This window comes from Phyllosticta citriasiana (assembly GCF_038021145.1).
Source record: "Phyllosticta citriasiana strain CBS 120426 chromosome Unknown IWZ02scaffold_5, whole genome shotgun sequence".
Classification (NCBI taxonomy): Eukaryota; Fungi; Ascomycota; class Dothideomycetes; order Botryosphaeriales; family Phyllostictaceae; genus Phyllosticta; species Phyllosticta citriasiana.
This window is the reverse complement of record NW_027117282.1, coordinates 352,098-373,084: the sequence shown is the minus strand read 5'-3', so window position 1 is coordinate 373,084 and position 20,987 is coordinate 352,098. Positions and strand designations below refer to the sequence as shown.

General features: G+C 54.5%; 4 protein-coding genes across 4 annotated transcripts; 3 read left to right on the top strand and 1 right to left on the bottom strand.

Moving 5' to 3' along the window:
- Positions 1-1,411: 1,411 nt before the first annotated feature.
- On the top strand, positions 1,412-2,240 carry IWZ02DRAFT_448010 (uncharacterized protein). The gene has a single exon (XM_066767317.1). The coding sequence runs from the start codon at positions 1,581-1,583 to the stop codon at positions 1,986-1,988; it is 408 nt and encodes a 135-aa protein (XP_066623585.1). The 5' UTR covers positions 1,412-1,580; the 3' UTR covers positions 1,989-2,240.
- Positions 2,241-2,393: 153 nt separating this feature from the next.
- IWZ02DRAFT_222260 (E3 ubiquitin-protein ligase HUWE1) lies at positions 2,394-15,123 on the top strand. The gene is made up of 6 exons (XM_066762840.1): positions 2,394-2,789; positions 2,857-10,462; positions 10,519-10,581; positions 10,633-10,791; positions 10,841-14,539; positions 14,592-15,123. Exons 1-6 carry the CDS (start codon positions 2,742-2,744, stop codon positions 15,029-15,031), a joined length of 12,015 nt encoding a protein of 4,004 aa, XP_066623584.1. The 5' UTR covers positions 2,394-2,741; the 3' UTR covers positions 15,032-15,123.
- Positions 15,124-16,083: 960 nt separating this feature from the next.
- Positions 16,084-20,187, top strand: IWZ02DRAFT_222253 (uncharacterized protein). Its single transcript, XM_066762839.1, has 4 exons — positions 16,084-17,012; positions 17,245-17,712; positions 17,771-18,942; positions 19,022-20,187. Exons 1-4 carry the CDS (start codon positions 16,259-16,261, stop codon positions 20,084-20,086), a joined length of 3,459 nt encoding a protein of 1,152 aa, XP_066623583.1. The 5' UTR covers positions 16,084-16,258; the 3' UTR covers positions 20,087-20,187.
- IWZ02DRAFT_222248 (uncharacterized protein) lies at positions 20,188-20,925 on the bottom strand. Its single transcript, XM_066762838.1, has one exon. The coding sequence runs from the start codon at positions 20,669-20,671 to the stop codon at positions 20,288-20,290; it is 384 nt and encodes a 127-aa protein (XP_066623582.1). The 5' UTR covers positions 20,672-20,925; the 3' UTR covers positions 20,188-20,287.
- Positions 20,926-20,987: the final 62 nt, after the last annotated feature.

Below are 20,987 nucleotides of genomic sequence, written 5' to 3'. Positions count from 1 at the left end.
CTTGCGTATTTCAGGTAGGGATGCACTCGGCTGCCAGCCGCAGCATGGTCCCCGCGGTGGTCACCGGCTATCAGCTGGTGGCCAGCCTAAGCCCTAGGGCCTAGATTTTTATACTAAGTTAGGAAGGATATAAGTTTCTCCTACCTATACTTTATTAGGCAGTGTGTTTTTTATAGATACAGATAAATACCCCTACTTTTTCCCCGTTACTAAGGGAGAAGATAGTTCTAAGAGGCTGAATATAGAGAGAGAGTATTTCTATATAAAGGGAGCACGATGTGTAAAATACTTTATTATCACTTAATTTATTAGTTATATCCCTTATGGGGACCAGCCCCAGTCCCTGATCCCTAATCACCGCTGCCGACGGGGCTCAGCTGTAAGCCCCGGGGATTGTGCATCCTTATTTTATTTCCAGACGCTTCGCAATGCAGTCTCGGAATTATAGCAGGACTAAACGCCCCGCATCGGAGGTGGACAAATTAGGCAGCTGGCTGTGTGTTGTATTTTACAAGTCGGCGTACGGTATTCAGAACAAGTTCTGCTCAGTGGGTGTCAGGAGAAATAATGCTCTCTGAATGCATCGGAGTTAGTAAATAACAGCTCCTTGAGCACGACTGCGGCATTACATGAAAGCTCCTGGGTCTGACCTGACTTAGTGGAGAAATGCTCCTCGGGCCCGGTCGCCGTTCAAGGCGTCATGATGTCTTTTGATATCCGCTGTGATTGTGTGATCAGAAGTTCGCCCTGTTATTCCGCTTGTTTGAGGCAATCTGAGCCATGTCATCAATGACCTAACGACTGTCATCTCGCTTCGTATTTGAAGTGGAGCCAAGTGACGGAGATCACACAAAAGGATTGGTGGCCAGAAGAACAAAAGCGCGGAGGTGCGTCGCAGATTGCTCGTTTCGCCGCGCAAAAGCCCGGGCCACGAGAGTTCACACGGCTATTCCTTCGACATGGAGATTTCCACGCGGACGAGCTCGCAAATTGTCATGCTAAGAGAGAAAAAGTGCAGTGTTGACCCGGGTAAAAGTGCAGTATCACGGCAATTGCATGCTGGATTTCGCCAAAGACTTTCTCAACTCCGAAGCTCGTCTTCAACAATATTTTGTGATACTGGATCCTTGTTTGGATAGTCTGGTCGGCCCGGATGGTCTGTCTTTTTGCTCGCAAGTTGCGTTTGGCTCTCGTTCAGCACCGCCAAACTGACCTGCAGTCCAGGGCATCGGCATCTCCCTTCAGGCTGCCCATGATGTCGATGACTGAGCATCAATACCTTGATTCTGCCTAGATGCTGTTGGGGTCAGAGTCGATGATAACCACGTGACTGTGACTTGTCCTGCAGCTAAGCGTGTCACTGCGGGTGAGGATGCGCTTATGCAGCGCACGGCACCCGGGCAGTGGGCAGAGGGGTCAGATGGTTTCGGTATAGCGTAAAGACTGGAAAGGCACAATCCAAAGGCTCGGGAATCCTCACCTGCGACACTATCCCAGCTGCACCATTTGCGAACGCCCCCAAAGCCATCGACGAAGACCAAGCTTTTGTTCGATGGCATCTTCACCTCGGAAGCATCAAAATGTCGTCTCAAAGCGCATCCCAAGCCAAACACACCGAAAATGAACAGCGCATAGCCGAAGCCCGAGCTGCCGTGACGGCTTCCCTCTCGTCAGTCGGTGGATCAATGGATACAGAGCTGCGCACACGAGCAGCCGACATCCACGCCAATGCAGCCACAATCGGGAAGCAGGAAAAGGAAATCGCAAAGCAGACAGCAGCGCTGGCGAAGGAGACGGCCAAGTGGGAGAAGCTTGCCAACCAGAATGTGAAGAAGCTGAATGAAATGGGAGACTTGCAAAACTGGGCGGAAATGATTGAACATGATCTGCTCGTGGTAGAAGAGACGCTGAGACTAGCAGAGGGGCGCGCAGAGCCCGAAAACGCCAGTGGAACGAGCGAGTGGAGGCATGGCCAGCGACAAGGTTGAGCAGAGAAGACGGAGGGTCGGTAGAAAGGGAGGAGCGTGGCGAGTGGCATTTTCATATGAACATGTAGCCATCAATGCGATGGACAGTGGTCCTAGGTCCCAGAGAACGGGACATCCATGTGCGTTGTAGCGACCGTTGAGCTCACCTCAAGCTGCCGCCGCCGTGCGGGTGCGTCACCGCCGGCTAAACCGCGGTTGAGCCCGAACGCGGTTCTATCTCATCGAAGGCTCAAGCACTTCAGGCAGTTGGCAAAGAGCCCTCGTCCGCAACACCTCGCCCAACCTCTCTCTCCACCCTTTGTCGCCTTTCTCATCCGCACAAGCTGCAGATTGCATTGGTTTGCCTGGCCAGAATCTCGTTGGAGACGATTACCGTGGAGGAGTGCCTGCACCTTTCTCCTCCCGTCCGTCGTAGCCCGTGTCTGACCTCTGCCGACCAACTTCCCGACTCTTGCGATTTTCACGACAAACCCGCGCTTGTTGCTCAACGGCCAGCTCCATTAACGGCCATTTCTACCTTGACACAGCTTCCAACACGTCTCTTCCGTCCGCCCCTCACCTCCTCCACGTCGAAGCGACTACTCCCTCCGTCGCCACGTCCAAGCTCCGCCGCTTCGTCCACTGCCAAGGCCGAGACAACCCAACTGCCTAAGGATTACTCACTCTACAGGCGGGCAAGCGAATTAGTTGCTTCTAGCTGGAAAGTAACATCTGGGCGTGGGAAGGTCGACCTTCCAGGTTGTGGTTTCTATCATGGGGAGGATTAAAAAGGTCGCAACACCCAAGCATGACGCGACCCTGGTATGTGATCCTAATTATGACCGACTTCAACTTGGAAATTCGGTCCGCGCTGACACTCAGCTCATAGTCTCCTTTCATCTCCGACTTCATCAAGCAGAGCCTCGCGGTTCCCTTACACAAGCTCCCCTCTCACTTGAACTCTTTTCCCCGCCGATGGCCTTTCCCAAGAGGCGACCTGTACCATTGGATACCGACCCTCAACCGCTTTGATACCATACTGGAGGCATTTTTGAACGAGTATGGACTAGGAGATGGTCCCCAGACACAGCCGTTCGAGCGGCGGCTTCTCTTGAGAGGAGTTTCGGAAGATGTCAAGTCAACGACCGACTCCTCAGCTACTGCTGCAGAGCTTGACAGCGCAGGCTTCGCCAACGACGGCGACAGGGAGCTGATAGAGCATGTCCTCAGGTTTACCAAGCTACTTTTGGAGAACTGTGGCAATCGCAGCTTGTACGCCAGCAGCGAACACCTCAGCAAATTGCTCAACACTTCCGACCTGTCTCTGTTGAGGAATACCCTGCGTCTGACTCTACGCCTAGCCCAAAGATACCATACTTCTCGGAATCGCCTCGGCCAAGCGTCCAATTTCCAAAATGGCCTTCTGCAGAGTCTCTACAACATTCATTTGGACAAACTTCAAAAGATTGCTCTGCCCTTTGCTAAGAGCCCCTCATCTGCGGGTGTGGCTGGCAAGGCCAAGGAAAAGTCCTCCACTCCCACTGCCGAAGAGGGTGAAAAGGCGCATGTGGCAGACCTTGTGGGAAAGGTCAAGCATGAAGAGATTTCGCCGTCGCTGCAACAAGAATGGGGCGCTGTCTTCTTGACATACTACGAGACTCTTCCGAGTGAAAAGGACGACGCTGGCAAGTCAAACCCGCAGGAGCCCGCTGCGACGGTCGCAGCTGGGCCTAGCACTCCTACGCCCGTCCGTCGTACTTCGAATCTTGGACCTCAAACAACACCCCGGCAACCTCGTGTTGGGCAGCAGGAGTCGTCCCCTCGCCCACCCGCAACTCCAAACACGCCTCAAATCGATACTGCACGGCCCGGTCCCAAATTTGTCGAGGTTCCCAGTCAGGAGGTCTTGTCAAAGCCCGTCCATGACATTATCCAATCTCACCAGTCCGATATCCCAGTTGATACGCGCTACGAGCTTCTGCACAGGCTTCGTGTTGCCAAAGCCCTCGTTTCAGACCGAAAAGCTCGCGAAGACATTGTGGCCGTCCGCTTGTTGGCCATCGCAAACCTGGCCTATGTCCATTTCGATCCCGCGTTTCACCAGAAAATTGGACAGCAAGACGCAGACGAGCCCCGGCCTTTGCAAATTGCATATCAGTTGTCGGAGTTGATTCATCCACCCGCCGAAGGGCAGCTCGGTGCCTCGAGAGAACTTCAAACTGTCGCCCTTCAAACCTTGGAAGCCTTGACAAAGCAAAAGAGCAAGGCCCAAGATCTTCAAGCGGCTCTTAGTCTGAACGTAAACCACGGAGTTCTATTTTATGTGGCTCGCAAGGCTGTATCAGAGCTGGCTCAAGACAAAGTTTCCGACAGACTGGAGGACGACGAGTGGCGAGAGTCTTTGTTCATGCTGCTCACCAATGTCCCTAACTCAGCGAGTCGCGTCGGAGAAAGCATGGTTGCTGCAGGTCTCTTCGATATCTTCGTAGAAGTGCTGAAGCTCCGCACGAACACGGCTGAGCGCTACTTTCCGAGAGTGCTTAGCTTTTTCGACACTTTCGCCTTCAGCATTCGAGATGCTTTCCAAGCCTTTGTCCAAGCCAAAGGGCTTGACGCAATTGCTGACCTCGCTGGCTATGAAGTTGCGAAGGCCCTTGAGAGGGTTGAACAGAATGATGGCATGCCCTCGCAATACAAGACACAGCACACCGACTATGCCATTGGTTTCTACCCTCAACAAACCCTTCGCTGGCTTTTCAAGTTCATCAGCCACATGATGACTCAGGGCGGTGGTGGGATCGATCGTCTGCTCCGCAACTTGATGGACTCGCCGCAATTGCTCAATGGTCTTCGTACGGTACTTGCCAAGCCCAAGATCTTCGGGAGCACCGTATGGAGCATGGCGGTGAACATTCTGTCCAATTTCATCCACCATGAGCCAACAAGCTACTCTATTATCGCCGAGGCCGGCCTGCCCAAAACATTCCTGGAGACGGTAACGCAAAAGCCTATCCCAGAAGCATCAGAGTCTGGAGACGCTCAGAAGGAAGCAACAGAGTCAGGTTCCTCGGAGTCGACGACTTCTCAAGCTCTTGCCGATGCGGGTGCCAAATCGCAGTTGCAGCAGGCAGGAGGAATTCTCCCAGTTGCCGAAGCGATATCCGCCGTCCCCCCTGCATTTGGTGCTATTTGTCTGGTTGAAGCTGGTCTCAACTTGTTCAAGCGGTCCACCGCGCTTGAAAGTTTCTTCGATGTCTTTACAAGCCCTGCGCATGTCAAAGCCATCGAAGTCGACGGTGAAACAGCATCTACACTTGGACAATCCTTTGATGAGCTTGTACGGCATCATCCATCTCTCAAAGCATCCGTTCTCAACTCTGTGAAGAAGATGGTCGCCGACGTTGGCAGACTCTGTTTCTTGCGTTCTGCTGAGAAAGGAGTGGGAGCAAAGCTATGGCTCAATACTGCTGACGGTCGCATTGTTGTCGCTGGTGGGAAGCAAGCTCTGAAAGGAAAAGAAGGGCCAATGCACAAGAGGATTCGCGAGGCTGCGGAAAAGACCGACTCGAATGATGTCGAAATGACGGATGCTCCTGAAGCCGTAACGGACCAAGCTGAGGAGTCTGTGAGCATCGATCAGGTAGTCGAAAACGAAGAGCCCAAGGATGGACCCACATCAATGGAGTTCATCACTGCCACCTGCAAGTTCCTAGAGGGCTTCTTTGTCAACGACGGGCTGTGCTCAGCATTCATCGAGGAGGGCGGATTGGAGTTTGCGATCGACTTTGCAACACTACCATGCCTCCCTTACAACTTCACCGAATTCTTCGTTGCGTGCGAAGACCTGAGTCGTTTGTACACACAGCTGGTGGAAACGAAGCCCCACCTTGCCGTCCCCTCGCTTCTCAAGCGCTTGCAAAGCGCCTGTGAAGACTTGGAGCCTCTGATGCAAGACGAGTCCGAATCTGCCCATCTCCTGGTGTTCACCAGTGGCAACGCAGACCAGAGCTTGCACAAAGATGTCGCAGCGAGGGGAACCACATATGCGAAGGCGCTCGTTGCCGTCATCACTCTCAGCGATGCCTTGACATATTCATTCCAAGGATCTATCTACAATCACCGTGGCACGCCCAACATCTTCAGTCAAGTAAACCTCGCTGACATGTACGCTCGGGTGATCGACAGCCTGGGAAGGCTGCATCGCAGATGTATCTGGGAAGAAATTCTGCTCCAAAAAGAGATTCCTCCGGACTGGGAAAAGGCGACAAGAGTCAAGAGCGGCGGCTTTGTCATTGACGAGGCCAACGACATTTTGCGGCTCGCTCGACCAAACACATCGGACAACAATGCGGATCAGACGAGCGCGGAGACAGACTCCCAGGGTCAACCGTTGAGTCGCGCCAACAGCGGCGAGGGAAACGCAAGCCAGCCCGCGCCAAATCCCGACAAGTCGAGTGCCCAATACAAAAACACACAAGCGTTGCGCTTCCTCCTCAGTCAGGTGCAGATCCACATTCCCAACTTCCTCCAAGCCGTTGGAAAGTGCCTACTGTTCAGAAGAACCCAAGACTTTTCGCAGAAGCAGCATGCCATCATCGTTGCACACCAGCTTGCTAAACTCGCCATGGACCAGCTCTCTTACGAAGTCCCCAGGCGCTCAGCTGACGACAAAGATCGCTCTGCATACTGGATCGTCATTCTGTCCTCAATCTCTCCGTTGATGATAGAAGGGTCCGGCAGCGATCGCCACACGCCCCACATGCTGACAACCATTCTCTACTGCTTCATGACCCAGGGCGGCTTTGTGAAGTTGAATGAAATTCTGGAGGCCTTTTACGACCGGGCGAAGGCCATCATAGCAACTTCCACCAGCGAGGAGTCTTCAGAAGAAGTTCAGAAGCAGCTGCATGTTGCACTTGGGGCTATCAAGATTATCCTCACCTTGTATTCGCCCGTGGTCAACAACAAGGCGATCATCGATGCCCCGCAAACCAATGCCATGATGTCGAGAGATCGCACGCGGGCTCGCCCTGACAACTTCCTGCCTGCACAATTTCTCGTCGAGCTTAGAATGGCTGTCATCAAGCCGGTCGAGCGGTTTTGGATGGACACCGAGTTGATGTGCAAAGCCACTCCATCCATTGTCAAGGCTCTTGTGAACATTTTGCGCACTGTTCTGGAAGGTGAAGGCGAGAATGAAGCCTACAAGAGGACCGAAACCGTTCCTGCACGCGCACCATTCGTCTACAAGCCCTGGAAGCCGCGCAGCTCCGAGAATCTGGAGTCGTTGAAGCGTGAAGCGCCCGAGGATCTTGCGCTAGAGGCACTCTATCGCTGCTACGATAACTCTGCCTCTGCCAAGGAGTACGTCCATGCTCAGCTCGACGACCCACGAAGTACCCGCAACCCGATCCCCGCGTACGAGTCCGAAGTCAAATCTGACAGCAGCTCGTCCGCAATTTCTCAGTCCTTGGGTTCGCTCGCGTCGGAATCAGACACCGGCACAGAAGAGCCAGGCAGCCAATCCGTTGTCATGCAGGACGCCGAGCAAACAGCCGACCCTGCGCGAGACGAAGCCAGCCGGTGCGGCTTTGTTGCATATGCATTAGCAAATTCTTCCTGGTCCTTCGGCAGCAACCAGACATCGGACCAAGCCTCGGAGTATGTCCGAGTAGAGGATTTGGAAGAGGAGCGAGTCAAAATCCGAGAAGACATCATTGACCGCTCTCTCGGGGTACTCGAAGTCCATGACGACATTACTTTCGACTTGTCAGATCTCATTTCTGCGGCGGCGGCAAAGGCACCAGATTCAGCTGCCCAACGGAGTGAGGTTGGAGAAACAATCGTCAACGCATTGGTCTCTCTGGAAGCTGCAGGCGATCTTCGGCCGGTTGGCAAAAAGGTTGCCTCGTATGCTCATTTGCTAGCTTTGATCCTCCAGGAAAATGACTTTTATAGCGCAACCCTGCCCCATCTCAAGGACAACTTCTCGTCGCTGTTGAGCTTTATCAAGCCAGCTGCTGAGCAGCGTGGAGAGGAAACGTCACCTTGGATCAGCAACGTCCTGCTCATAGTCGAGAGACTACTTGCAGAGGATGCTCAACCCCACCAGATCCAGTGGAATCCCCCCAAGGACGATGGGACTGACGAGAGCCCAATTGCCGAGCTTCCGGAACCAGTCATTCCCTTTGAAGAGAAGCAGGAACTCTTCAATGCGGTCATTGAGGTCCTCCTTCGGATTGGAAAGGATGAGACTCTGGCGCTCTCCGTCACGCGTGTGCTTGTTATCTTGACCAGGAACCGGCAACTAGCTGCCAAGCTGGGGGAGAGACGCAACCTGCAGCGGCTTTTCGTCATGATTAAGCAGCTGAGCGGAGCGACGAATGACAAGCTCCAAGGTTCTTTCATGCTGATTCTGCGCCACATCGTGGAAGATGAGGAGACAATTCGACGAATCATGCGTACTGAGGTGACGGCGCTTTTGCGAGGGAGGGAATCTAGACCGCGCAACAGTACTGGGCCTCACCAGATGGACGTCAACAACTACCTTCGGCATTTGTGGCAATATGCTCTGCGAAGTCCTGACTTATTCGTAGAGGCCACAAACGAGAAGCTAAAATTGGTCGATTTCAAGCGGCCAGGGCCTCGTGAGTCGTATCAGCTCCAGCTCAAGGAAGACGATCCGCAAAGCGCGACAGTCGACCAGACGTCCACAGAGCCTGATCAGCCCAGCGCCAATGTTGAGCAAGCCGAGCCGAAGGACGAAGAGACCGTCAAGCCCTCGACCGAAACTGAGGCCAAGGAGCCGGAGAAGTTTAAATCGGCGGACGCTGTTCCCCCGATCGTTGAGAACCCTGACGGCGTGATCCACTATTTGCTTTGTGAGCTGCTGGCTTACAAGGACGTCAACGACAAAGAGCCGTTGCCTCCTTCTCAAGAAGCAAAGGACAACTCGGTCAGCACAGATGTAGAAATGTCTGAGAGCGTTGACCGCGGCACGCCGGGAACTCCTGGGAGCACTTCGTCTGCTTTGACTAGCGCTTTACCGCCGCCGCCGCCGCCGCCGCAAGAGCCAAAGAAGTCGGAAAAGAACGACAAACCCGTCTTCAAGGCTGACCAGAACCCTCACTACATTTACCGCTGCTTCATCCTGCAGTGCCTTACGGAGTTGCTCTCATCGTACAATAAGACTAAGGTCGAATTCGTCACTTTTTCCCGACAAGCTGACCCGCAGGCTACGACGCCGTCAAAGCCCCGCTCAACTGTTCTCAAGTACATGCTCGAATGCCTTGTGCCCGTCGGCACGCTTGCGCATGGAGAGGATATGGCTTTCAAGAAGAAGGCAGCAACCTCAAGCTGGGCGATGACGATGATTTGGGCTCTTTGCCAAAAGACAGGCGAACACCGTTCTGGAAAGCGCGATACCAAGGATGAAGAAGAGCCCGAGCTGCAGTTCGTCCGCAAGTTTGTCCTCGAGAATGCTCTCAAAGCTTTCAAAGATGCTTATGCGTCGAATGAGCCGCTTGACATGAAGTATTCGCGTCTCCTCAATCTCGCAGACCTTTTCCATCGCATGCTCTGGGCAAAGCCAGGCGCTGGTGCCACTAGCCTCAGCATGGATCTGGTCATGGCTTCGCAAAAGCAACTTGCCAGGATCATGTACGAGAAGAACTTCATCACCGCTCTCACAACAGCAATTGCCGACATTGACCTGAACTTCCCCAACGCCAAGCGCGCCGTCAAGTACATTCTCCGTCCTATCAAGTTGTTGACGCAGACTGCCATTGACCTCAGCCTCAACGGTGACATTTCTGGTTCTCCAGGGCAGGTCGTTGAAGAAGATGAAATTTCAACGGCCTCGTCGGTCACGGATATGGACGTGGATCGGGAAGAGACTCCTGACCTATTCCGCAACTCAACCCTCGCCATGTTGGACCCTACTCGTGAGGAAGAGACCGAGTCTGATGAAGAGGACGAGGAGGAAGACGATGAGTTGTACGGCGACGAGTACGACGAAGAGATGGATTATGATGAGGAAATGGACCACGACGGAGATGACGTCGTCAGCGACGAGGACGAGGAGATTGAAGGAATGGGCGACATCGAAGGCCTCCCTGGCGACGTCGGCGATGACGTGGAAATTGTCATTGAAGGCGAAGAAGGAGATGGCATGATGGAAGATGATGACGACTCGGCGGACATGGACGAAGACGACGAGGACGTGGACGAAGGCCCCGAAGACGACGAGATTGAAGTCATGGATGAAGTCACAGGGGACGACATCAATGATAGCCTTAATGGTGACGAGGACGACGAGTGGGCGAGCGAAGACGACGAGGTAGAAGACTACGATGACCACGACGTCGATGATGACCATGGACATCCAGAGGACATCAACAACCTCGTCCGAATCCTCGACGGACAAGGCCCGCTGATTGGCATGCAACCGGAAGGCTATCTTGATGAAGATCTCGACGACATGCAAGAGGATGAGGGTAAGTCGACTGTGTCTGCAACTGCATGCCGGATAGCCATTGACTGAATTTGACAGATGAAGAAGATGACGAAGAGGACTTCGATGACGATGAGATTGCCTATGAAGCCGGTCTAGAAGGTAGTCTGACCCGCGATTTGCGGTATTTGCAGCGCTTACTAAGTCGAGCAGAGGATGAAGATGGCATGCACAACATGGACTGGGGAATCGTCCCTCCGCCTGAGCTCCCTCACTTTGGTGGACACCGCCATCACCATCACCACAGACACGGCATCTTGGGAGTCAATCCCTTCCATTTTATTCCTCCCGCAGGCCTAGACCGTCCGATGGGTGAGTCGTTACTCTTGATCTGTTTCGGAGCCTTGCTAACAAGTGACAGCCTACCGAACACATCGCTCGAGCACTGGTCGCGGTGGGACTGACGACGGTCTCAATCCGCTCCTTCAACGATCAGCTCGTCCTTCAAATGCTCATGGCTCGGCAGGTTCACGTCGCGGTGGAATGTCTGACTGGGTCCATGCCATGGATGGCATCCGTTCAATGCGTCTTCCGCCTCACCCCAACGACACCGCTCCAGTTTCATTCATCAGCAATCTTCTAACCCTCATGGGTCAAGGCGGGCACGCAACAATGACTCAGGATGGCATCACAGTCACCGTCGAAGGATTCCCAGGTGACCCTCTCGTTCCCATGAACCCGTTTGACGTTCGCCGTGAACGTCGACCGCAAGAAACGCAGTCCCGCTCCAACGTCGACGACCCGATGCTTGCCGTTTCATTCATCCCGGCCGCTACAAGCGCCCGTTGGCAGGAGGAGGGCAGGCTTCTGTTCGGTGGCCATGCCCTTGAAAAATCCCTCCGCGTGCTCAACTCCATTTTGCGGCAGCTCGTTCCTCCCGCGATCCAGGCAGCCAAGGAGCGCGAGGAGAAGGAGAGGAAAGCAAAGGCCGAGGAAGAAGCCCGCTTGATGAAGGAGCTCGAAGAGAAAAAGGAGCGTGAGCGCAAAGAGCGAGAGGAGCGCGAGGCCAAGGAACAGGCCGAGCGCGAGGCAGCTGAGGCGCGGGCCGCAGAAGAGGAGGCTGAACGGCGTTCCCAACAGCAGACCGAAGAGCCTGGAGAGGAACAGGCGATGGAGGGCGTCGAGACAACTCAACCAAGGGCAGAAGGGGAGAGCGCTGCAGTCGAGACATCGCAACAACCAGCCCAGCCCCGTGTCGTTGCCAACATCCGTGGACGCAATATCGACATCACGGAGCTCGGCATTGACCTCGAATACCTTGAGGCCTTGCCTGATGATCTCAGGGAGGAGGTCCTCATGGCCCAGATCCAAAATCAACGTGAACAAGAGCGTGAGCAAGGAAATGAGCCATCCGAAATCAGCCGCGAATTTTTGGACGCACTGCCGGAAGAGATTCGCGAGGAGCTTTTGACACAGGAGAACCAAGCTCGACGCCGCCAGGCCAATGATGAGGCAGGACGGCGGCAAGGTGCCACGGCCGGCGTCGACATGGATGTTCAAACTCTCTTCGCATCCATGGACCCGGGTCTGAGACAAGCTGTATTGCTTGAACAAGATGACGAGACTCTGCGTGAGCTTCCTCCAGAGCTCGCCGAAGAGGCTCGTAGACTGGGCGGTGACCGTCGACTGAACCACATTGGCGATGTCAGACATGGCCACCGAACCATCCGGCGGACGGACATCGGCGGCGGACAACAGGATGAGGACCAACAGAAGAAGTCTAAACCTCGTCCCATTGTCCAGATGCTGGACAAGGCGGGTGTTGCGACTTTGCTTCGGCTCATGTTCATTCCTCAGCAAGGCACTGCGCGCCAGACGCTGAACAGTATTCTCAAGGACGTCTGCCAAAACCGCCACAATCGTGCCGAGGTCATCAGCATCCTCCTCTCAATTTTGCAGGATGGTTCTGCCGACATTAACGCCGTCGAGAGGAGTTTCGCCCAGCTTTCGCTCCGAGCGAAGCAACCTCCTGCGACGCAGTCATCCAACCAAAAAACTCCCCAGCCGCTGAAGCGCTCGTTGACGGGCCAAGTTTCCGGCTCTTTGTCAAGCCACGGTGACATGTCACCAATCATGGTTGTTCAACAGTGCCTCAGCACTCTTGTCTACCTGGTCTATAACAATCCTCACATCTGCTCATTCTTCTTGTATGAGCATGAGACCGCTGTCGGCTTCAAGTCCAAGGCTTTTAGAAAGGGCAAGGCCAAGGAGACCAAGGCACACAAGTATCCGCTGAATGCTCTTCTTAGCCTTCTTGATCGTCGATTGATCATGGAAAGCGCTCCGGTCATGGAACAGCTGGCAAACTTGTTGATGAACATCACGAGCCCTCTGGGTGTTCTCCTTAAGAAGGACAAGGAAAAGAAGGAGGATAAGGTCCAAGCGCCAACTGAAGCGAGCACCACGGCTCAAGCTGGCAGCTCGGGTGATGCAATCCAGTCTACTGGGGCAGCTGTCGACGAAAATCAACCTCAAGACTCTACCAACGCCGTTGAAGAAACCGCCGCTGCTGCCGAATCTTCTGAGAACAAGGGAAAGAAGGATGACCAGCCGGATGACAAGAAGAAGGCTCGTGGTCTGGTGCCGCCAGAGGTTCCCGAAGACAACCTCCGCTTGGTGGTCCACATCCTGGCTGCTCGCGAATGCAACCACAAGTCTTACCAGAACACGCTCACGGTCATCAACAACCTTTCGGCCATCCCTGGCGCCAAGGAGACCTTTGGAAACGAGCTAATCAAGATGGCCTCGGATCTGGCCCAGTCTATTCTCAACGACCTTGATGATTTGGTCTCGCAAATTTCCAACGCAAAGTCTGGCACTGACGTCCAAGGCATGGCTCTTGCCAAATTCTCGCCGGCAAGCTCTGATCAGACCAAGCTTCTCCGCATTTTGACTGCTTTGGACTACCTTTTCGACCCGAAGAAGGCCGACACGGTTGACAAGCCCCGCGACAGCAATGGCGAGGGACTTCCTGCCGAGCAAAAGGCTGATATCCTTGCCACCTTGTACGAAAATCCAACCTTCTCGTCGTTGTGGATGAAACTCAGCCAGTGCCTTACATTGATTCGCGAGCGCACCAATATGCTCAGTGTGGCTACAATTCTCTTGCCGCTCATTGAAGTGTTGATGGTGGTATGCAAGAACACCACACTCAAGGATGCCCCTCTCAGTAAGCACTACGGCAAGGAGTTTGTCATGTCCACTCCGCCGCCGGAAAGTCGCATGGAGAACCTCTTCTTCAACTTCACCGAAGACCATCGCAAGATTCTCAACGAGCTTGTCCGCCAAAACCCCAAGCTCATGAGTGGTTCGTTCTCTGTTCTGGTCAAGAACTCCAAGGTGCTCGAGTTCGACAACAAGCGCAACTACTTCAACCGACGGTTGCACTCGCGCAGCACGGAACTGCGGCAGCCGCACTCGACGCTTCAACTGTCCGTCCGCCGCGACCAGGTCTTCCTGGACTCGTTCAAATCTCTCTACTTCAAGAGTGGCGACGAGATGAAGTACGGCAAGCTTAGCATCCGCTTCCATGGAGAAGAGGGTGTGGACGCTGGTGGTGTGACTCGCGAATGGTTCCAGGTCCTCTCTCGCCAAATGTTCAATCCTGACTACGCCCTGTTCATCCCAGTAGCCTCTGACCGGACGACATTCCACCCGAACCGTCTTAGCTCGATCAACCAGGAGCATCTGCTCTTCTTCAAATTCATCGGCAGGATCATTGGCAAGGCTCTCTACGAGGGCCGCGTGCTGGATTGTCACTTTAGCCGTGCCGTTTACAAGCGCATCCTCGGCCGGCCGGTGAGCATCAAGGACATGGAGACTCTGGATCTCGATTACTACAAGTCACTCCTCTGGATGCTAGAGAACGACATTACCGACGTCATCACCGAGACATTCTCGGTCGATGTTGAAGAATTCGGCACTACGAGGACGGTTGACTTGATTGAGAATGGCCGCAACATTCCCGTCACAGAGGAGAACAAGCACGAGTATGTGCGCTTGATGGTTGAGTACAGGTTGACAGGTTCTGTGGAGGAGCAACTCCGAGAGTTCCTCAAGGGTAAGTTTCGCATCGACACTCCATGTATGGTTCAGCTGCTAACCACGAAAAGGCTTCCACGACATTGTGCCGCCTGAGCTCATTTCCATCTTCAACGAGCAGGAGCTTGAGCTTCTGATTTCTGGCCTGCCAGAGATAGACGTTGATGATTGGAAGAACAACACGGAGTACCACAACTACACGCCGGCGTCTCCGCAGATTCAATGGTTCTGGCGCGCAGTGCGGTCATTTGACAAGGAAGAGCGGGCCAAGCTTTTGCAATTCGTCACGGGAACGTCCAAGGTTCCTTTGAATGGATTCAAGGAGTTGGAGGGCATGAATGGCTTCTCCAAGTTCAACATTCACCGAGACTTTGGCTCCAAGGACCGGTTGCCGTCGAGTCACACATGCTTCAACCAGCTAGACTTGCCTGAGTACGAAAGCTACGAGCAGCTCAGGCAGCAAGTGTACACGGCAATGACGGCTGGCAGCGAGTACTTTGGTTTTGCCTAAGAAACGTGGCCGCTGAGGACGAGGGAAATTGAGTATGGGATCAGCGGTGGAGTTTTCCCTTTTGACGAGGTGCATTTCACGGCGCTGGTGGGGAATGCGTCGGGCTACCAGTAGACGGCAGTCCGGGAGACATAATAGGGCTTTGCTTTGATGAGCATTGATTTTAGGAGCGGTGGTCTTTTTTTACTCGGTCGCTTCTTTTTTTGCCTTTTCGCAGTTCCTTTCAGGCCTAGCAGTCATTGCTCGCGAGCACAGGGAAGCGCAGGGGTCGAGGGGCTTCTTTTCGATCATGGCTGGCGTGGTGGTGATGGGCTTTTGGGCGGAGCGGAGTGCAGGCCGCTTCCGTTCGGAGCACGCAATGGCAGCCGGTCGAGCGGCCCTTTGATCTGTCATGTAGATAGCCCAGTAGTAGACAAAAAATGGGAGACTTTGTTCAGGAGTTGGAGCGTGCGCATTATTGCGATTGACAAAGATGGGGGGCCACAGGTGGCGGACTGACGGTAGGGCTGGTGAATGGGCGGTTTAAAAAAAAAAAAAAAAAAAAAAAAAAAAAAAAAACCAAAGTCAGGAGTCGTTCGTACATGGGGAATCTCTCGTAGCCAGTGCCAAGAGAGACGATGAGGAGCACGTTCTCGACGGCCAACAGTGCGGGGATAGGGCGCCCTGAGCTGAAAACAAAACAATCTGGGGCGGCTGCGGTACCCGGAGTCTGTCTGTCTGTCTGTCTGTCTGTCTGTCTGTCTCGTGGCTGGCTTCGTCGCTATGCCTCTACTCCCATCATGGCCTAGGTACTCTACCGCAACATGGACGGTACTACTCCTTCGTTGACGTTAGGCGCTTCCATCCACCTGTTGTTTCGAGCGCTGACAGCTGACAGCTGCTGACATCCGCACGTCGTCGTCCATCCCGCTTGTCCGTGATACCAGTGCGCACGCAAGTCGCCCGCTGATCATTTGGTCACTATTTGCTTTGGCTCTGGGTGATCGCAAAAACGCCAACTCTCGAGCCCCGTCTCTCATCTCTCTTTTTCCCCTCTCAGTCGGACTCTTTCCACCCGTCACCCCACTCTCCGCCTCTTTTTGTCGCCATTTAGGAGCATCTTATCTCCTGTGCCACGTACTGCTCGGGCCTGCCGACTAGTCCCACACCTCGAACTGGTCTACCTGTGGCTGGAGGACCCGCATTCCACAAGCTCAAGCCCTTCTTCTCAGCCTGATCACCAACACCATGTCATCGGGCTACCACGAGGTCGACGATTCCGCCAGTGCTCGCCGCCCCCTGCTTTCGGATTCCGGCTCGGATGCAAACGCGAGTACGAGTGCCCATCGCGTGTCTGCCGCGTCGCCAATTGCTCGCGTCGCGCGGTCATCCTCCATCAACTCCGCCAAGTCCGGCGCAACGCAGTCTTCAAGACGGTCGCGCTTTGTTGAAATTCTCGCGGATGATGATGATCCACTGCCGGCGTCCCCGAGCGGGTTGACTCGATCGGACCGAAAAGAAGCTCGTATAACAAATATGGACCAAGAGCACAGTAATGATCCTGTCCCGGCAGGGTCAACCACGACCAACTTGCACTCGTTGATGACGAATACCTCGCGACGTCAGGAGCAATCCAATCGCCATCAAGATGCCAATATCTACGGTGAAGCTCCTGCAGGGTCATCGTTTGGCGACGTCTACCGCCCGCCGCCCGGCAGTGATTCAAGTGCTGAGCCGACGCCGACCAGCGCCACCTTTCCACCTACCTCCGTCTATACGCCGCTGGGTACGGATTTCAACATGCATCCTCCAGAAGAGTCGGCATATCCGGGATCCGGTGCTGCGAGGGATGCAAAGACCGAGTACTATGTGGGAACTTCTGAGCGCAAGAGCCCACTCAGCCCTAGATTTCGCGAATTCACCAGCGATGGTGAGCCGTTGAAGACTGGCGGCGATCCAAGAAAGTCGGCTGAAGCTTACTTTGTGAAAAGCGAAACTTCTGGTACGTACAACCAAAGTCACACATGTTGGATGTATCAAAAGGAATGGTCGCTCCTGGCACCACAGCCACATCCAGGCAGCATTCATCTGCCACCATGGACGAGGATAGAGAGCCATCGTTCGCTACCACAGCTACGCCTAGGAAATTATCCAACACCAGAGGAAGAATCCAGGAGGGGTCGTTTCTTTTGACGACTACAGTTCCAGGGCCGTCAAGTACTGACAGAATGTAGGATTTTTACCACCACAAGCTTGTCAAGCCCGCAGGCACTTTTTCAGAACAAAATGGATCACCGTCTCGATCATCTTGCTCTCAATCTATTCGACAGCATTCTCGGGAATCTTTCTTGGGATAGCCATCCGCAAGCCGGACTGGCCGCAAATCCACGACAAGGGTGCTTTGACCCCCTCGAATTCCTCGCTTCTCACTGCCGTCTTTGCCAAAACGATTGAATTAACGTTTGCGACTGCAATCGTCTCTTTCATTGGACAAGTACTCAGCAGGCGAAGCTTGAGCGTTAGGACCGCGGGAAAAGGTGTCAGCCTGGCAGAGATGAACATGCGCAACTGGGTCACCCAACCTGGAAACATGGTTGTGAACTGGGAGACTGTTCGTTACGCTGGCTTCAGCATTCTGGGCATCATCAGTGCAAGTGGTGCCGTTTGCGCAATGCTCTACACTTCCGCCTCGGATGCTTTGGGTAAGTTGATTTTCCCCCTTGAACCCGATGGCTATTTGGTTTGCTGACCCCTGAACAGTTCAGCCACAACTTCGATTCAACCATGAGCATCCCATTGACATGTTTGCTGAAGTCTACACAAATTGGGCGAATCCGTCGCATCTTTCGGAGAAATGCAAGAGCCCCATCCCACTTTCTGAGGACCCAACCTATAGAAACTCTTCCTGCATGGACATTTCGTACGCTGCTCAGGGCTACCACGACTACCAACAATATCTTTCGGAATGGGCGATTAGAGCTGCAAACAGCTCTGTCGGTGACGACAAGAACTCGCGTGTTCCTGCTTACAGTCTTTGGGACTCCACAGTCCAGGTAAACGGCAGCTGGATGGACATTACTGCCACGGAATGGAACGGCCGCATCATCAACAATGTTTCTCTCGCCATGCCGCACATCTCGGTCCTCCAAGCTGCGCAGCACAAAAACAATGGGATCCTCCAGCCAGAGGATTTGGGTGGTCTGGGAGCGTACACCCTGACCGCTTCGACTCCCAACCCGGCCGTCCACGTGCTGTGTGCAAACATGAACCGCACTGAGCTGGCACCGTTGGTTTACACGGCCTTTCCGGATGCCGGAGTGTTGAACACTTCGACCTGGCCTGCTCAGGTCTCGTTCTACGGCAACGACACCTGGCTCAACAGCACCGTCGTCGACGACTTGTTTCGCATTGGCGAAAAACACGGCCAACATGCCCCCGTCTTCCCAAAGTATCCCGAAGCGTACAACACGGTTACCAATCAGACCTTTGCCTACGGTCGTGTGTCGGTCTACGTGTTAGGAAGAGATGGAGACGCAGACGAAGAGCGGTATTCCATGTGCCAACTCAAGGCGACCATTACTCCCTTTTGCAGCACCAAATTCGTCGCAATGCACGATGGCTCTTCGCTTTCCGTCAATTGCGACCCGGAGAACGACCCAATGGCGTACATCAAGGAACATGCAGACGCGAACTCCGGCTGGGCTACTGAGAGCCGCGACTGGCCGTGGATTGCATCTGAATGGGGCAACAGTCTCAGTTTGGGCGCTGGCATTACGGACGGCAGAGCTAGTATTGCGCGGATCATCACGCAGACGATTTTGCGTCAACCTGAGCTGGACAAGACTCTGCCGAGCATCGCAGAGGTGCTGGCAGTGCTTTCGAGCAGTACGCTTTTGATGGCGACGGAGGACGCGACCGTAGAGATGGACTGGGTGAGTAATTTCTTTGATTCTAATTGCGCCCTGACGTTCAACTTTGCAAGAAACTGTACTAATGGCGTTTGCATGACAGGTTTTCAAGTCGGCCGATGTCAAGGACCCAGTGAGGCAAATGTTCAACGCCACGATCCTCAATCGGCTCTATGCATCTGGTCCCTCCGCAGTCGCCAACAACGGGTTCTTCATAGTCCTAGCCGGCACGTTCCTCCTCAACGTCCTCTGTCTCGCGTACCTGCTCTTCCACCGCGGCCTCGTTACCGACTTCTCCGAGCCCCCCAATCTCTTCTCCATCGCCATCAACAGCCCTCCAGCAAGAGAAATGAGCGGTGCCTGCGGCGCTGGTCCCGCCGGATCACAATGGGCGACCGACTGGTGCATCGGCGAGACAGGAGGCCACCTGTTCGTGCTGCCACGCGAGGGCCTCCGCAACCGATCTAACGGCGGACTGGGGCGGTCAACGACGCTGGGCCGCCCCGAGGACTTCATCGACGGCGGCCAAAACTTGCACACCCACGGCCACGGCATTCTGCCGCTGCACCTGGTGGGCGGCGGCCGCAACGACGCTCACGAGCGCCTCGACAGCGCCAGCACCGTTCCCAGCCCTACCATGCCGCCACCGAAGAAGCCGTCAAAGCTCCAGTCCCTCTTCTACAGCATGACGCACGGCTTCGGCGGCGGTGGTAGCAGTCGACCCCGTGGCCCCGCGTCCCCGGCCGCCCCATCGTCGCCATACATGGGCGGCGGCGCAGGTGCCCACGGCGCCAACAGCAGCGCCGCCGAGCTGACTGAAATGGCGCACCACAACCCGTACCGCCCGTCGCCGCCGCCGTCGCCGTCGCCCGTTGGCATCACGTTCGAGCCGCCGCCGCTCACACGCACCGGCAGCGCGCAGTCGGTGGCATTCGCGCAGCAGGACACGGGGTACGCGAGCCAGAGCCCGCGGCTCGTCTCGGCGCAGACGTTCAACGGCAGCAGCAGCGGCGAGACGTCCAAGAGCCCCAGCTTGTACAGTACGACGAGCGGGACCATGGGGCCGGGGCCGGGTTCGAGCAGTGGCGGGTTGACACCGGAGGCCGGCGGCAATTTGAAGATTTCGAGGGCGTATAGCAAGTTGAGTAAGAGGAAGACGTTTTTGTAGGCAATGGTGGTGGTGGCGGCGGCGGAGGTTGGCTTGTCAAAGTCTCTTTTGAGGGTGCTGCTTGACTTTTCACCCTCCGCGCTGTGCGTTTTTGCGTCTTCTTTCTTCTCTTCTTCTTGTTTCTCTTCCTCTTCTTGTTGAATATACCCTTGCACCGCTGGCTGCTTTCTGCTGGACACGTCTCTATACCTCCTCTCCTCTTCACATCCACACAAAACCCCCCATAGACCATCTTCTCACCTCATTTCCTCCTCCCCTCTTCCTCGCATCCATTTCAATTTCCACGTCAATCGGCGCAGGAAAAGAAAAAAAAAAGAAAAAAAAAAGGCACACATGGCGCCTCGGGACGGTGTTTAAAAAAAAACTTCTCTCTTCTCTCCTCCTCTTTCCTTCTCTCTTTTCCCATTTTTGTCCAGCACAGCGCACACGAAAAGATAAGACAAGACAAGACCAGACAAAACACAGGATAAAGCATACATGCATGCAAGGCAGGAGGCGCACAGCATCGGCATACATACACACACGCATACACATACACATATACCAGAATCGCGCAAGCATACGGGGTGCCACCCATAGAGGCATGCTACGGGCGGGCTAGATGAGCGGCGACGTGAATATACCGCATGCGGGAGGTGGTGGCATGGTGGCATGGTTGGCCTACCCGGACGGACGGATAATGGCACTCAAGATGACGGTGACGGTGATGATGATGATAATGGGAGGGAATGTAGATGAGAATGGATCTGGGAAAGGCTCAGCGCTCGCTCGCTTGCATGGTGTTTGAAGGTGTTTTGTGATTTGGTTGTGAAGTGGGGCTGGATGGTGGATGGATGGATGGATGGTGCTTGTATGGCAAGGTAGGCAGTCTGATTGCCTTAGTAGGTAGCTGTCTGGTAGG

What these genes read in the sequence shown, in the direction of transcription:
- IWZ02DRAFT_222260 (XM_066762840.1), top strand. Translation starts at nt 2,742, where the DNA reads ATGGGGAGGATTAAAAAGGTCGCAACACCCAAGCATGACGCGACCCTG. An exon ending in CCAAGCATGACGCGACCCTG is followed by an intron (nt 2,790 to 2,856) that starts GTATGTGATCCT and finishes CTCAGCTCATAG; the next exon opens with TCTCCTTTCATCTCCGACTT. An exon ending in CTATGAAGCCGGTCTAGAAG is followed by an intron (nt 10,582 to 10,632) that starts GTAGTCTGACCC and finishes TAAGTCGAGCAG; the next exon opens with AGGATGAAGATGGCATGCAC.
- IWZ02DRAFT_222248 (XM_066762838.1), bottom strand. Translation starts at nt 20,671, where the DNA reads ATGCCTCTATGGGTGGCACCCCGTATGCTTGCGCGATTCTGGTATATG.
- IWZ02DRAFT_448010 (XM_066767317.1), top strand. Translation starts at nt 1,581, where the DNA reads ATGTCGTCTCAAAGCGCATCCCAAGCCAAACACACCGAAAATGAACAG.
- IWZ02DRAFT_222253 (XM_066762839.1), top strand. Translation starts at nt 16,259, where the DNA reads ATGTCATCGGGCTACCACGAGGTCGACGATTCCGCCAGTGCTCGCCGC. An exon ending in TTCCGCCTCGGATGCTTTGG is followed by an intron (nt 17,713 to 17,770) that starts GTAAGTTGATTT and finishes ACCCCTGAACAG; the next exon opens with TTCAGCCACAACTTCGATTC. An exon ending in CGACCGTAGAGATGGACTGG is followed by an intron (nt 18,943 to 19,021) that starts GTGAGTAATTTC and finishes TTTGCATGACAG; the next exon opens with GTTTTCAAGTCGGCCGATGT.